The sequence below is a fragment of the Leuciscus leuciscus genome (assembly GCF_965113295.1).
Source record: "Leuciscus leuciscus genome assembly, chromosome: 21".
Lineage (NCBI taxonomy): Eukaryota > Metazoa > Chordata > Actinopteri > Cypriniformes > Leuciscidae > Leuciscus > Leuciscus leuciscus.
Window position 1 is genome coordinate 23,693,766 of NC_138745.1, and position 16,331 is coordinate 23,710,096.

At 37.2% G+C, this 16,331-nt stretch overlaps 1 protein-coding gene across 2 annotated transcripts in view; it reads left to right on the forward strand.

The window, feature by feature from the left end:
• The window catches only part of prkcea (protein kinase C, epsilon a), a 65,375-nt gene that overhangs the window by 19,703 nt on the left and 29,341 nt on the right, over positions 1 to 16,331 (forward strand). For both annotated transcript variants that reach the window (XM_082151753.1, XM_082151752.1), the window contains exons 3-8: positions 12,441 to 12,606; positions 13,106 to 13,140; positions 14,164 to 14,252; positions 15,413 to 15,542; positions 15,634 to 15,776; positions 16,011 to 16,110. In XM_082151753.1, coding sequence (XP_082007879.1) covers positions 12,441 to 12,606; positions 13,106 to 13,140; positions 14,164 to 14,252; positions 15,413 to 15,542; positions 15,634 to 15,776; positions 16,011 to 16,110 — 663 coding nt within the window. The remainder of the gene's footprint in view (positions 1 to 12,440; positions 12,607 to 13,105; positions 13,141 to 14,163; positions 14,253 to 15,412; positions 15,543 to 15,633; positions 15,777 to 16,010; positions 16,111 to 16,331) is intronic.

The following is a 16,331-nucleotide window of genomic DNA, read 5'->3' on the forward strand; positions in this document are numbered from 1 at the left end:
AGCCTGACTATGTCAGACTTCGTACTTCCGCTCAATTTCATTTCGCTTCTGTACTCAGTCTGAGACCGCGTCATAGCTTTCCGTTTTCCTCCGGCCTGAAAACAGCCGGCCAATCAACGAACAGAGGGCGGGCTGAGAACCGTGACGTAGACGCTGATTGTACCGTGGATGCGTAGATTTACTTCACATAATCTGCAAAAGTCGTTCACAGCCATGTTCACTCCGGTATTTCGCTCGATGGTTTTGTTTTTGCATCATACATGTGTTTACAGTGGAAGTTAGATGCGGCTGAGCATGCGCATAACACACGCCATAACCAAACGTTATGTGATTGGCTTACGGGTAACCAATGATTTTAAGCTTCAGACTAGCGCCCCCAGGCGGTAAAGAAAACGTTTTTCTATTACGGAACTCCAGACTCTCTCTACGAAGCAAAGTACCAGAGTCTGGTATTACCAGGCTAGGGTTACACCCCTACTCTTTTTCAAAAGACCACAGAGAGTCAAGACCTTGGTTTAACGTCTCATTCGAAGGACTGCACTTTTTGACAGTATAGTGTCCTCATGACTATAATGGGGTGTTAGGACCCACAAAGACAACAGGGTGAGCACTCCCTGCTGCGAGACACCCAAGAACCAGTTCTAATTAAGAACATTTAAAGAAGCACATTATTTTCATGTTCTCTTCTGGTAATGGTTCGGAAGTGCCTTGGAAGTTGGAACGCGCAGCTTTGTATGATGCGTTGACGTAATTTCCACTGAAACAGGAAGCTAAGGCGGGATGTATTGAATGGCTCCTCCCCCTTTTCAAATAGCCAATAGCATTTAGTTTACCTCACAGACTGCAAGTTGTACTTGACAGCACCATGGAAGCGAATCCGAGCGCTGGTGATATGTTGGATTCAATAGTAGAGGTGTGAATAAAGTCTAGCCATTTCACTCCTAACTAATGTACTGTTGGAAAACGGATTAAAACTCGAGCGTTTGAGCAACCGAACACACATCTCCAACCCATATTGCTCCGTGACGTGTCAGTGGTCGCTTTGGCCAGGTGGTATTTATAGCATAGGGAGTGGGACGCTTTATATTCTAGAGAGCATTTGATTGGACAGAAGATGTGATGAGAAGCTGAAGTCCGCGGTGATGTCATAAAAATCCGTGATCCATTTTAGTGGAAGTGAGAGACTGTAAGTTTTGAATGCTTATATCTCCTAAATGCGACATTTTTGGAACAAACCATCTTATTCATAACCTCAGATTAACATTTAACAGATTAATACTAAAAGCTAAAAAATACAATTTTGATTTCAGGGGGTCTTTAAGTGAAAGACTCTTCTGAACGTTTCTTTTTAATGAATCACACATACTTGTGAATAAGTTGGAGCGGTTTCTCAATCATCAATCTCAATCTTTAATCTCTTTAAATTCTGATTGTCTGCCTTGTTTTCATCGTTCATCAGCTGGAAAATATTATTCTGAAAGGGATTCGACTGTTATTGTTCCTCTGTGTCTTTATCGTTGCAGCTGTGATGTGGACCTCCCTATTCTCACAGAAGGTATATTGTATATTGTTCTTGAGGCTCTTGAGACCTAAATCGGTGTATTTTATGGCGTGTAAACTAAGATACAGTTTATAGAGTTTTATCAGTGGTGTTATATAAGGATAAAGGATTGAAGTATGCTACCACATTTGGTTTCTTTGTTGATTTGAACAAAGAACAAACTTGAAATGATCCCAGCATTTGGCAACACAATTGCATTTCTGTTTTTCAAAATTTTCTTCATCAAATTCAAAAGAATAATTAATGGAATGGAATTTTAAAGAACCAGATTTTGTACAAATCCCTCCTCATGACCTTTGATCTTTGCTGCTATGGAGAGCAGTTTTTGGTACCTAGATGTGGGAGAGTGTTGTCTTGTATCCACAAACTGATCCAATCAATGAGTATTACACACAAACTCACACACAGGAAAGATACTCTTTAGATGTGAAGGGCAGTTGAGCTATTTTCAGTGGTACCTCAAGCTACGCAGACCAGAATAGCTCAGGCACTGCATCGTCCTTGCTTTCTGTAAAATTACCCACGTTCCTACCTGCCTGACCCACGTCCCACTAGGGTGTGTTATGACCAATTCAGAACACGAATTTTCATTGCTGTTTACAGACTGCGCTGGTCACAGATGTTTCATTTGGATAAATGAAATATATTTCTGTCTGTTCCACTGCCTGAGTGCATTTATATACACATAAATCTTGAGATATTGAAAAGAAAATTGGAGCAATAAAGTATCCCGACTCCCACCTGCTTTGCGTAAGTTTGTCCCTTTTGCCGTTATCAGCTCACCCTTCTGATGTGAGGTGACAGACGCTGTGCTTCTATCTTTACCCTCCTCTATTTATAGTGATCCTCTCATCAGCCAAATGTATTCCTCCTTTCTCAGGATTCTGACTCATCCCACCGTTCAATACATTTAACCATATTAAAGGATAACCAACACAGGTTGATAAAAGGAATAAGTAGGGAGTGTGTGTGTGTGTGTGTGTCTGTGTGTGGATGTGGCCTGGTAAACCCTACATTGTGGGGACATTGTTTGGTCCCCATTAAGGGAAAAAAAGCTTATAAATCATACTAAGTGATGTTGTTTGAAAATGTAGAAATGCAGAAAGTTTTCTGTGATGGGTAGGGTTAGTGTTTGTACAGTATCAAAATCATTGTCTATGGAAAGTCCTCATAAAACATGAAGTGTGTGTGTGTGTGTGTGTGTGTGTGTGTGTGTGTGTGTGTGTGTGTGTGTGTGTGTGTGTGTGTGTGTGTGTGTGTGTGTGTGTGTGTGTGTGTGTGTGTGTGTGTGTGTGTGTGTGTGTGTGTGTGTGTGTGTGTGTGTGTGTGTGTGTGTGTGTGTGTGTGTGTGTGTGTGTTTACCCCTACGGAGTGGAAACGTTTTTGTCAGGTGCAGCATGTCAGTTGTTCAGGATTTACTGTCTGAAAATAGCAGGTGGGACTTGAGCCATGGATTAACAGACAGACAGACAGACATACACACACCTTATAGGTGAGACAAAACAATGGCGGCATGTGAAAAAGTTTATATAAAACATATTTATACACTACTGTTCAACGTTTTGGTCTGTAAGATTGTTTTTAAAGGAATACATTTTTTTTTTTTCGCAAAGATGCCTTAAATTGATCAAAAGTGACAGCAAGGCATTTATAATGTTACAAAAGATTTTTATTTTAAATGCTGTTCTTTAGAACTTTGTTCAATCCTGAAAAAAATTATCACAATTTCCCTCAAAAATATTAATCGTCTCAACTGTTTTCAACATGTTCTTTAGCAATGAATCAGCAAGAATGGAGTAATGATGCTGAAAATTCATCTTTTCCATCAAAGGAATAAATTGGAATAAATACATTTTAAATAAATGTTAAAATATATAATAATTTTTTCTATTTAAAATAATGGTTTTCTATTTCACAATATTACTGTTTTTACTGTATTTTATGATCATATGCCTTGGTGAGCATAAGAGACTTCTTTCAAGAACATAAAATATTTTACCCTGATCTGTTGTGTTAGATTATGGCAATAGTAACCTAAATGTAAAAAAGGTGAAATGACCCAAAAAAAAATCTATATACACCAATATGTATCCAATATTGAGTGGTACTGATAAATTAAAAATATTTCAGATAACCAATATGCTACTTATATATTGTGTATCCCTAGTTTAAAAGGCTGAACACTCTGAAAACCCTTGTCTTGAGTACACTTTATAAACACACAAAAAACTATTCTATTTAGTTCGTCACATTTATTTGTATAGTGCTTTTCACAATACATTTAGTTTCAAAGCAGCTTTACACAAAATGCATGAGTCCACATTACAATTTAGAGTAATCTGTTATCAGAAGTGACTGTGTCGATGTATTCCAGAAATGTACATACAAATCGTGCAGTTAACTAACAATGTAGTAATTTAAGGCAGAAACAATGAGCTCATTGAAGTAATTATTACAAGTTGTGAACATAATGATTACAATACATAGAAAATGTAGCAAAGTTTGCATCATGTAAAGTCCTTGACAGAGTTTGAGTCATCTCTTCACAGTGATGTGCATTCATAGCAATACGAAAGAGACCAAATATTGCCACAGCTGTCCTCTAACAAACCCTTTAACCCCATTTCTGTCCATCTTCTTCCTGATTGGCTGTCCCCATCCACTTCCTGTTCGTCCTACACTTGAACTTTCTCCCAGGGTTCATGTGTTCACCTCTCAGTGAGTGTCAGCATTTGGCTGCTTACCATGCAAATGTATGCAGGGCTGCTAGGAGAGGTGGTATTGGCTATTTATATATTTTTCTTAATGAGTTTCTGTGTCTGAGGCTTCAGTGCACTAAATGTTCTCTTCCATGTTGTCTCCTTCTCTCGTCAACTTCCCCACTCCTCCCTTAAAATCCAAATCTGTCTATCTGCATGTTGAGGGGATCTTCTGCGGTCGCTGCGTGTGTTTGTTCAGCGGGGCGGCCCAGGCTCTGAGATGGTTTAGATTAAAGGGGTTGCCATGGAAACGAGCCTGTGCGCTCACACTTATAGATGGATAGAGTGGGTGAGAGGTCTGAGAGCAGGAGAGAAAGAAAGAGAGATGGAGTAAAGGGTGAAAGAGTGGACAAGGTCATAATCTGAGCAATGACATTGCCGTTGTGAAGAGTTTTCGGATTAGTTAGCATAACCTCGCACAGATGTTTGTCATTCAAATCCAGCTCGGTATGTGCGGCATTATGAAAACTCGATATTATGTTCGATAATATCTGTTCTAGGTGTTGGGGCTCTGACTCACTGGTGATCTTAATGTATTTCCCTTCCTGCGATCAAGGACCCTTAACGGAATAATCCGCAATCATTTTGTTAGAGAGATAGAGAGTCATGTGACAGATGGTTAGTTAGATAACATCTCAGATTACTACGTCACTGCGGCTCAGTAATACTGTAGGACTGTGATATCACCTGCCAAGCTTACCAGATACAACACTCTTGTGACTCAAATACATGACTGAAGGAATCTTTCATGCATCCACCTTTCAAAAATTTGGGGTCAGTTTCAGTGTTGATAATATATAACATAACCGTTATTATAACATTTTCAGGATTCCTAGATGGATAGAAAATTCAAAAGAACAGAATTTTTTGAAATGGAAATCTTTTGTAACAGTATAAAAGTCGTTACTGTCACTTTTGATCAATTTAAGGCATCCTTACTCAATAAAAGTAGGCTATTAATCTTTTCTTTTTTTTTCTTTTTTTTTTATAAAATAAAGGTCTGACTCCAAACTTTTGAACAGTAGTATATTCTGTATTCCTTATTTAATTGGATGATGTGCTCTTTGTGTACGTTGCAGCCACTTATTGTGAAAATTACACACGACTCAAGTTTTAAGCATTTCTAAGCATATTTATTTTGCCGACTATATTAACTCTATTCAAACAGCAGGAGAGTAGCTGCAAGTACACTTGAGCTATAGTTGAGCCTATTTTTGCTGTCCGTTGTGCGCTGAACTAATAATTGAAAATACACTCTTAACCTATTCATTAACAATCTTTTACTACATATGCTTTTATAAAGCAACATAAAGTACTAGAGTGAACTGCTCACACTCAATACAGGTTACGTGCACATTGACAAGCACAAAGAGCAGTTTCTCTTCAGTTAATCTGACTGAGTCCAGATGATTTTATAACAGATTATAGCTTTTGCAATTTGAGGTTTAGTTCCATTCTGTGTTGATTAATTACTGTGCGTTTGGTTCGCCATCTCATGTAAATTACATTTCGCAACAATCAATTTGTAATAACTCTGAATGACCAAGTTCTCATGTATTTCTTTTAATAACTGCTATAAATCATACATGAAATGCATGTTACCTAATAACCTAAATAGCTTGAGTCTCTAACACTCCTGTTGAAAAGACCAGCATCGCCAACATACAGTGTGTTGTGTTTTGTTCTGCATCATGGGTTGCTGGTATGCTGTTGTAAAGCCTTCTGAACAGTTTAACCACACTTTAAAACCGAATGAAATGAAACTGAAATGTTCTTTCACTCAAATTTTACTGAAACCAAAAAATGAAAAATATCGCATATCACTCGAGCTTGCTGAATCACATAATAGCTTTAATATGCAATGTTTCGTACTATATATTTAAAGGTATTTTATATTTCTCTATGTATATTCATTACTCGAATATTATAATGAAAGTTCATTATACTTGAGAGAAAAGAATACATGAATGTAATATCTAATTTTATTCAACTAAACTGAGTGAGTTGCAACAGATGTCTAGTTCCCAGCGTGTTTTGAATCAGACTGAATAAGGAGCATAATTGAATTAAAGGGCCCCTATTATGGATTTTTTTAATTTTACCTTTCATGTAGTGTGTAACATATATCTAAGTGAATGAAAACATCCTGCAAAGTTTTAAATCTGAAAGTTCACCGTATATAAAGTTATTTTCTTTCAAAAGTAAGAGTCGACTCTGAGTCAATGAAATGAATCGTTTTTTAAACGAGTCATAAGCCGTTTCGTTGTGACGTCAAACATTAGCATATTGCCCGCCCACTTATTGCGTGCGCAGACACCATGGAAAACTTGAACCTCAAACCTGCAGCTGATTCCTGTGGATACTGGATAGCACCATGTCGAGATGATGCTGTGTCTACAATGTGAAAGTAAAGCCCGTTTTTTTTTTTTTTTTTACTGCCCAAGGACGAGCATGTGAAGAATCAGTGGTTAAAATGAACCACAATATTACAGCAGTATAATCCTAAACTTTTGCTGTGTTCCCTTTATTTTACTGAATGCAGTTCAATGCAGGATTCACAAACCACTTGCTCTTGAAAGATGGTGTTCAAAATACTTAGTTTTGAGTTTTATGTTGTGTAGGTCTCCTCATTGTTCTTTACTGTCTTTAGTTTACGGTGTAGGAAGCCTCAGGACACTTCACGCAGAGCTGACGTTGCTATGGCAATGGGCTTTTTTCTTTTTTTACGCGGTAAACCAGTCACAACAGACTGAGCTGTCTGGCCAATCAGAGCAGAGTAGCTCACGGAAAGGAGGGATTTAAAGAGATTGATTCATCTGACGAGTCGTTTGAGAATCATTGAAAAAGTGGTGATGTGCAAATGTATATTATGTGGAAATGAAACAGTTTTTTTACCTTTGATGCATGTAAACCTGTTGTAGGAGACTCCAAAACAACATAAGGAAACTTTAAAATAGCATAATAGGGGCACTTTAAGTGTTATTTTGTGTGTTTTTGCTCAGGGAGAGATGCGTTAGTGTTTAATGTTACTTTTATGTTGGGATTTATAGGGGTTTCTGTTATTTTGCAGTTTTGAATGGATTACCATTGTGGTAAAAGAGTAGAGCCTGTTATTAGGTCAAGGATTGGCTGTAAAACTTTTAAAAGACTATTTATGCTTTATGTTGCTTAACTGTGTACATGCAAGTCTATAGTGATAGTATCTTTTATACAATAGCACATATGTGACCCTGGATCACAAAACCAGTCACATGTCGCACGGGTATATTTGTGGCAATAGCCAACAATACATTGTATGGGTCAAAATTATCGATTTTTCTTTTTCGTCAAAAATCATTAGGATATTAACTAAAGATCATGTTCCATGAAGATATTTAGTAAATTTCCTACCGTAAATATATATATATATATATATATATAAAAAAGAAACCTTTGCACCCTCAGATTCCAGATTTTCCTTACAAACCTTACAACCTTGATCCTTATAAACCATACATCAATGGAAATTTATTTAGCTTTCAGATGATGTATAAATCTCAATTTAAAAAAATTGACCCATGTGACTGGTTTGGTGGTCCAGGGTCACATATAGTTAACTGCAAAAGATTTTAGTGAACATGATGTTGAAGCATTCAAATTGTATGAGTTAGCTTGGACAATAGTTCAATTAAATTGCAATGAGCATGTTTATGTAGTACAAAATCAACATTTAAAGTTAATTTTGGCAGAATGTTTTGCCAACTTATTACGGTTTATAGTGCAGCAAACTTTCCTTGGTCAGCCAGTTTCAATAGAAAGAAGGTTACGGTGGCCCACCAGATAGACTAACACAAAAGTAGCACTAACCAGTTTGTACCAGCATGCTCTTTTCCGGTGGTTGCTATCAATCTGCACTATTTGTCCAGCTCTAAACTCTTTAAAGGGGTCATATAATGCCATTTTTGTACAAGCTATGATTCTTTAGGGTCTAAATTAAAAGTTTGTAATATACTTTAATTAAAAATTCTCATTAGTATTGTAAGAAAACACTCGTTTTACCTGGTCAAAAACAGCTCTGTTTTCAGCACGCCGTTTAAGTGCATGTGTCTTTAAATGATAATGAGCTTTGCTCACCCCGCCCCTCTGTTCACCGTTTGTTATAACCATAACATAATAACCATAACGCGTTGTTCATTATAAACGTGCGATTATGAATTATATTGAGAACGTCGTACATAGAAAACATGCCGTAATGTACCCTGAGTGTAAACAGCCGCATTCATCGTGAAGCGTGCAAGCGATTTCCAAAGATTAATATAAATATTAATATAAAGGTTAATAAAACGTTACACTCACTTCTTCTGGAGGTGCAGCAGGAACACGAATAGTTGGTACCGATCCTTTTTTCAGGAGCAGCTTCTTAGCAAAACCAGCTTTACTGACCCTCGTTTGTAAAGCAGTCTGGTGTGTGAAAGGATTTGCGCAAACATGAAAGCATTGACGTTGATTGTGGGGAATATTTCCTTCGAAAACAAACTCAGCCACTGCGTCTTCAGCGGTTCGGATTTAGAAACATCAAAATGACTGCTGTGTTCCTTATTGCACCCAAGAACAGAACACCACAATCGCTTAGACGCCATTCTGCTCATAGACAGTGCTCTAGTCCAGCGTATCAACAATGACCGCGCCGGTCCGCACGGAGTATGATTGACAGCTCGCTCACGAGTGGGGGCGGGTCTGTGTTGAAACGCTGCTGTCAATCAACAATCGTGGGAGGGGCGTCCGACCGTGTGACGTCACACGGTGAAATGGCTTGATTTGAGATGGGGGAAAACATATAAGAAAAAAAAAAAAAACACTGGATGGATTTTTATCATTTTATGATGGTTGTGTACAGGCACTGCCAACACACATTTCAGTACAATCTACTTGTAAAAGTGCATGTACCATTATATGACCCCTTTAAACTTTACCTGGGATGATTAAATTGAAAGTTGTGTGGCTCATCTGCCACTCATTGATCAATCTGAAGGTATTGACTGACTGACTGTCATTGAGTTATAAGCAGATTTGGAATCTCTCTCTCTCTCTCTCTCTCTCTCTCTCTCTCTCTCTCTCTCTATCCCTCTCTTTTTCTGATTGATGCCATTTTAATTGGTCCCATGCTGTGCTCTGGCTGGATTGGAGAGTGCTTGTGGGTGGCGTGTCTGGGGCTGAAGTGGCATTGGCGTGGGTGGAGGCTGCCCCAAGCTCCTCTTGGCTGTCTGACCGTGGGCGAATACAACCATTCGGCTCAAACTCTCATCAGCTCAGCCTTCCACAAGCCAATCAGGAGAATAGTGGTGAAATATACACAAATTAAAAAAGAGGAACACAGAGTTGTGGAAGGATGAATATAGTGTGGATGAAAAGAAGAGGCCGTGTTTTAGTGGAGCGCACGTGCGCATCGTCCCTGATCACCATGGACACAGTCACCAGGGAAAGTGTTCATGCATTCTCACCTGCTGCATGTCATGAGACCTGAATGAGAGAGATAATGATTGTAAAGGTGTATGTCTACTGTACACCTTCATCACATCTCTTTTACATGTTTCTGATCTGAACTTCCTACAAAATGTCCCCATAAAGACGGCAATGGAAATTTGTTGGTACCAATGAGGAAAACAGCTTTTAAATCATACTAAATGACACAAAATAATTTTTTTTTTTACGTTTTCTGTGATGGTAGGTTTATGGTTAGGGGACAGAATATACAGTTTGTACAGTATAAAAATCATTATGTCTATGGAACTATATATACATTATGATGACGCCATATTATAGATGCATCATCACATTTGAAAATTAATTGCGGTGAAAGTGTGTGCCAAACCGTGAGTGAAGAATATAACCCCAAATAAATAAATAAATATAATATATATATATATATATATATATATATATATATATACAGAATATAATTATTACATGTTGCTAAGCTAACATGACATAAAATAGAAGTTCTACTTAAATAAAAATCTGTCACTTTGTCCATTGTTTTGGGTGAACTTTTTCACTGAGCTTGCCACTGTCTATTCTAGGTGTGCCTTCTCTGTGAAAGATACAAGTGATGCTGCCTTGGTCAAAATCTCTAAAGAAAGCATAATTTTGCTGCATAACTGCCTTCATGTTGGGCCTATGATGCCTTAAAATGCTGTCTAGTTAGTCAGCAGTGCACGCTAGGTTTTAAAACAGAACTATTGATTTCCTCCCTGCCTCTTGTTCATGTCAAATTAAATACGGTGACTAGATCTATAAAGTGAATACAAAGAGTATGAACTCCACTGTTATCATGTCTTCTCTTTCAGCGTGTCTGTGTGTGGTATACTAAGGTGAACAGTGTTGTGCTGGGAGGTATAGGTGTGTTCTGGTTAAGCCCTGCTTTTTGAGCAGATGGATAATGTATTATGTAAGCACATCTATCCCACTAATGGCCCTTTTAGCTGCCACGCTGTTCTCCTGAGCAGCTGCCCGCTCCAGAAGACAGGACGCTCTCTGATATCAGACAAAACAAGCACACAACTTGCCTCAGGAGCACCCTGACATGAGACAGAACTCGGATACACACAGACGTTCACGCACACTCTTACCGATTTGTCCCCCAGGATGCTTGCAATGGTAATTGTGCTGAGCCTAGTGTCTCTATGGGGGCTGCTTGCCACCCTATGGGGATTCTTAGCTGTAATCACACCTCTGCAGTAGCTCCTCTTACAGACAGCGTTAAAATAATGCAGCCCACACATACGCTGCTGTACTGAAAGACAAGAAGTGTGGGAGGAGTTGGATGACAAGTTTATTGGAACCAAACAACAGGGAGAAACTACTCTCTTTCAAGGAAACCACTCTCTCTCTCACACTCATTGATGGACACAGGGCACATTATGGACACCGCCACAACACACGTAGTGATGTGAATGTAATTTCACAGTTGTTTGTCTGATGAAGGAACGCTGTACCCCTCAAAGGCATCACCTGACTGCTGGAATGCATGGAGCCGTGGTGGTGGGTCACATGGTTGGTCAGGTGGTCCTCGGCCGCCGGTTTCTCTCATGATCAACACACTTACACAATTACTGCAGCCCTCAAATGGGGCAAAGTGAGGGGAAGAGTTGCTTGAGAATCAATGATGTGTTTGTTCACTTTCTCTGCTGGCTGGGTTAACCTTAGATCATGAGGCTTCTTGAGGAGCATTCTGTTTGGTGGTGGCCAGGGTTCTAGTGTGTGTGATTTATCTTTGATGGAATAATGACGCAAAAATAATGATTGTTCTCAAACAGGTTCCCTTAAACACTCCCACATGTTTGCTATTGGTTGAACTAACAGGTAGCTCCGCCCCATGCTCACACCATTGGTTGAACCAATTTTACTATGTCAGGCTGGTGGTGATGTATGAAAAAATGGCATAGACAGTGGAAGTATAATTTAATTTCATTGAAAAATTCAATTCAATAGAAGTCTCTTATGCTCGCCAAAGCTGCATTTATTTGGTCAAAAATACAATAAAGTATACTGTAAAATTATTACAATTTAAAATAATGGTTATATGTATTTTTATATATTTAATATATTATGTTAATGTAGTTTTTTTTCTGCTATTGAAAGCAGCCGTTACTTCAACTTGTGTTGTGTGATCCTTCCGAAATCATTCTAATGCTGACTGGGTTATCAAGCTAAATTATGAATTATTATCAATGTGGAAAACAGTTGTGCTGCTTTATATTTTTTTAAGGATTCTTTGACAATTAGAAAGTTCAAAAGAACAGCATTTGTTTGAAATAGAAATCTTTTGTAATTGTCTTTATTGTATCCTTTTATCAGTTAATGTGTTCTTGCTGAAAAAAAGTATTCATTAATTAATAAAAATTCTCCAAAAGTCTTCTCCAAAGACTCCAACTTTTGAATGGTGGTGTAGCCATTTTTTTTATTTCTTTAGATATCTTTATAATCCATACAAATTTAGTATAGAAGGAGAACTAGAAATTGTGCAATATTCTGAAGAATGTGTTATGAGTGATGATAAACTAAACACAAAATAAAATTCACCAGCGTCCAACACACGTATATTCAACTAACTTATTGTTAAATGTCATTTTATTTTGCAGCTGCATCATCCAATGAAAATGAGGAGAGAGTGTTCCGTGAGCGGATGCGTCCACGAAAACGTCAGGGGGCGGTTCGGAGGCGTGTCCATCAGGTTAACGGTCACAAGTTTATGGCCACCTACCTGAGACAGCCCACCTACTGCTCCCACTGCAGAGATTTCATCTGGTAAGAGAAGATGCGTATTTCTCCTCACCTGTAGCCCTCTATGTCATCCACAATAGCTACTTCTATACAGGACTACCTTTATTATAAGGTCCTTTTCAGATATATAAAAGGTTTATGTCATTTTCAAAGGCGAAACCTGATGCTAATCACAGGCACTCCTCCTCCTGATTACAACAAAGGAGTTTGTGTAATGAATATTAATATTGAAAGCAAATTAGTGCCACTGTCTTTTGTGCCAGTGCGGAGGGCATTTTATAGATTAGACAGATGTTTATTTTTAGCTCTGCAAACAGTTCCTCCCAGTAGTAATAACTGTTCAGTCTAACTATTTGCATACCTAGTGCATCCCTGTGGCTATGCTGCTTGTTGTCACTGATAGAATCCGCTATAGAGATTTGTGTTGTAGCACAACCCACCCTCTGCTGGTCGGAAACAGAACTGCTCAATCCTGCTGTGTGTCAGAGTTGTTTAACACATTTATTTCTCTGTGGTTCTGCAGGGGTGTGTTGGGGAAACAGGGGTATCAGTGTCAGGGTGAGTAAGACGCCCTTCTCTTATGTACAGTGATAGTAAAATCAATTATAATATTTCCTGGTTTGATGAGTCTTTATTTTTAAATATCTAATTATCATGGAAAAAGGTGGTAACACTTTACAATAAGGTCCCATTAGTTAAATTTCTGTTAATGCATTATTTAACATTAAATAACAATGAGCAATACATTTGTTTAAGTATTTATTAATCTTTGTCAATGTTAGGTAATAAAAATACAACTTTCCATAGTTAGTTCATGTTAGCTCAGGTCCATTAAATAATATTAACAAAGATGACTTTTGATTTTAAATGGTTCATTAACCCAAAAATGAAAATTATGTCATTAATTCCTCACGCTCATGTCATTCCAAGCCCGTAGGACTTTCGTTTTTTTTTTTTTTATCAAACTTTTTTAATTAAATCTAAGAGATTTCTGTCCCTCCATTGACAGTCTACGCAACTACCACTTTGATGCTTCAAACCAGTTCATAAAGAGATTGTAAAATTGAGTTGAGCGTTTTAGTCTAAATTTTCTGAAGAGACTCGGTTGCTTTATATGATGAACAGATTGAATTTAGGCTCAAGCTTCTTCTCGCATGTCAAGCCGGTTTGGTTGAGCTTCTGTTCATTTTCGCTGATCAATATCTGTTTATCATATAAAGCGATCATGTCTCTACAGAATATTTTGAATAATCAGCTCAATTCATATGGATTAGCTTTACTATCTTTTTATTAACTTTTTGAAGGGACAGAAAGCTCTCAGATTTCATCAAAAATATCTTCATTTGTGTTCTGAAGATGAACGAAAGTCTTACGGGTTTGGAACTACGTGAGGGTGAGCAATTAATGATATAATTTTTCATTTTGGTTGAACTAACCCTTTAATAATGTATTAGTAAATGTTGAAATTTAGATTATGATCAATTCTTTTGAAGTATTTTTTATGGTTATTTTTCAACTAATGTAACCTTATTGTAAAGTGTTACCGAAGTAAACTTTTTGCCTATTCCTTAAATCTCTCAGTGTGTACCTGCGTGGTCCATAAGAGATGCCATGAGCTCATCATAACAAAATGTGCTGGCTTGAAGAAACAGGAAGACACTCCTGAAGAGGTCAGTTCTACATTTCTCTCAAAAGACTGAGCTATGTTTGAGTTAGCGTACTACTAGTTTTTGCAGTATGTATACTGAAGATCATTTTATGACTTACTACATTTGCCAAAATGTTGACAATTATCACAACAGATGGCTAACTTGACCTTCATTTTACAGTGTGACAAATAATATCAGCCACAATTCTCTCTTTCTTGTAATATTTACAATTTGTTTCAATGAAAATTATTTATTTCCAAGGTGATTGCATCACACATAACATAATGAGATAACTGTACTGTAGCAAGGTCATGATGATTGTTTTAAATGTTAAAGATTGATGCATAATATGTAATGATACACATATCATTTTTTCAATTGTAGGAAGCACACTGTACAGTGTATGCTAGTTTTCTAAACACAGCCCATGTAGTGCTGTTTTAGTATCATTTTTATACTATTGTAGTATTTATTTTTATTTTATTTTTATTTTAAATTTATATTTGAAGTTTTCTTTCTAATTTTAGTTTAAGGTTTAGTAATTTTTTTGTTTTTAATTTATTTTTATTCCAGTTTTAGTTTTAGTAATTATAGTCCTTCAGCTTAAACTTATTTTATTTAAGGTTTCAATTCATTCTCATTTTTAAATATAATAATACAAATATTCTTTTATTTCAGCTTTATTTAAATTAACATAAATTATTATTTAAGGCCCAGGCACCAATGGTGCGAAAACTCGGCTTATTATTAAAACCACATTGTTATTAAGGTAACACTTTACAATAAGGTTTAATTTGTTAACATTAGTTAACTACGTTAGTTGATATAAACTAACAGTGAACAATACTTCTGCAGCATTTATCGATCTTATTTGATGCTAATCTCAACATTTACTAATATATTATTAAAATCTAACTTTGTATCTGTTAACATTAGTTAATACACTAACATGACATTTTTTATTAACTAACATTAACAAAAGTTAATAAATGCTGTAAATATATATTGCTCACTGTTAGTTTGTGTAAGTTAATGCATAAACTAATGTTAACAAATGAGAACTTTTTGTAGAGTGTTACCATTAATAGTTGTATGTTTTAGTTAACAATACAGGATTTCCTCAGCAGAGAGATCAGTTGAATTGTGGGTATCGTGGCATGAATGATGTTTTGTTTTTACAGGTTGGCTCCCAGCGCTTCAGTGTAAACATTCCACACATGTTCAGCATTCACAATTACAAAGTCCCCACCTTCTGTGACCACTGCGGCTCCTTACTTTGGGGACTGATGCGGCAAGGCCTGCAGTGCAAAGGCAAGCGTTGCAGATACCAGTGATGAATGATTTGTGATCAAACATCTGCTTTTGTTGGCATATATTCATTTATCTTCCTGTCTGTTTTCAGCCTGTAAAATGAATGTCCATCGGCGTTGTGAAAGTAATGTAGCTCCTAGCTGTGGTGTCGATGCCAGAAAAATTGCTAAAGTGCTTGCTGATCTTGGGGTGACACCAGACAAAATCTCCAACAGTACCCAACGCAGGAAAAAGGTGAGTAGAATAAAATATCTGCAGGATGTGGGGTGGCCAGATGGAACATGGGTCGATGCAAAAACTAAATGATGACTTTATAAGCAGAGGAATAAAATGAATGAAAGTATGACCACTTTAAATAATGATGCAGTAAAATGAGGCCAGTGATGATTGTTACAGTGATGTAAAGGATTAGGACATTAAAATATTAAAAACCATTAGCAGTAATATTAAAAAATGTTTTCTCTTCAGTTGACTCCAGGGCAGGACCCTCAGCAATCCACGACAGAAGCCCCTTCATCAGAGGAGTCTGACCGATGCAAATCAGCTCCAACTTCACCCTGCGACCAGGGTACAGAATTACACAAACTCTCTTGCACATACTCTGCAATCTTACTCTTTCACTATTACACGTTCTTCATTTATTTGCATTATTAAATGGTTAGTTCACCCAAAAATGAATATTTTATAAATTAACTGAATATTTTTTCTCCCTCATGTTTTTCTGAACCTGTATGATCCCTCCACTGTGGAATACAAAAGGAGACATTTTTAGGAATGTGCTGGATGCCC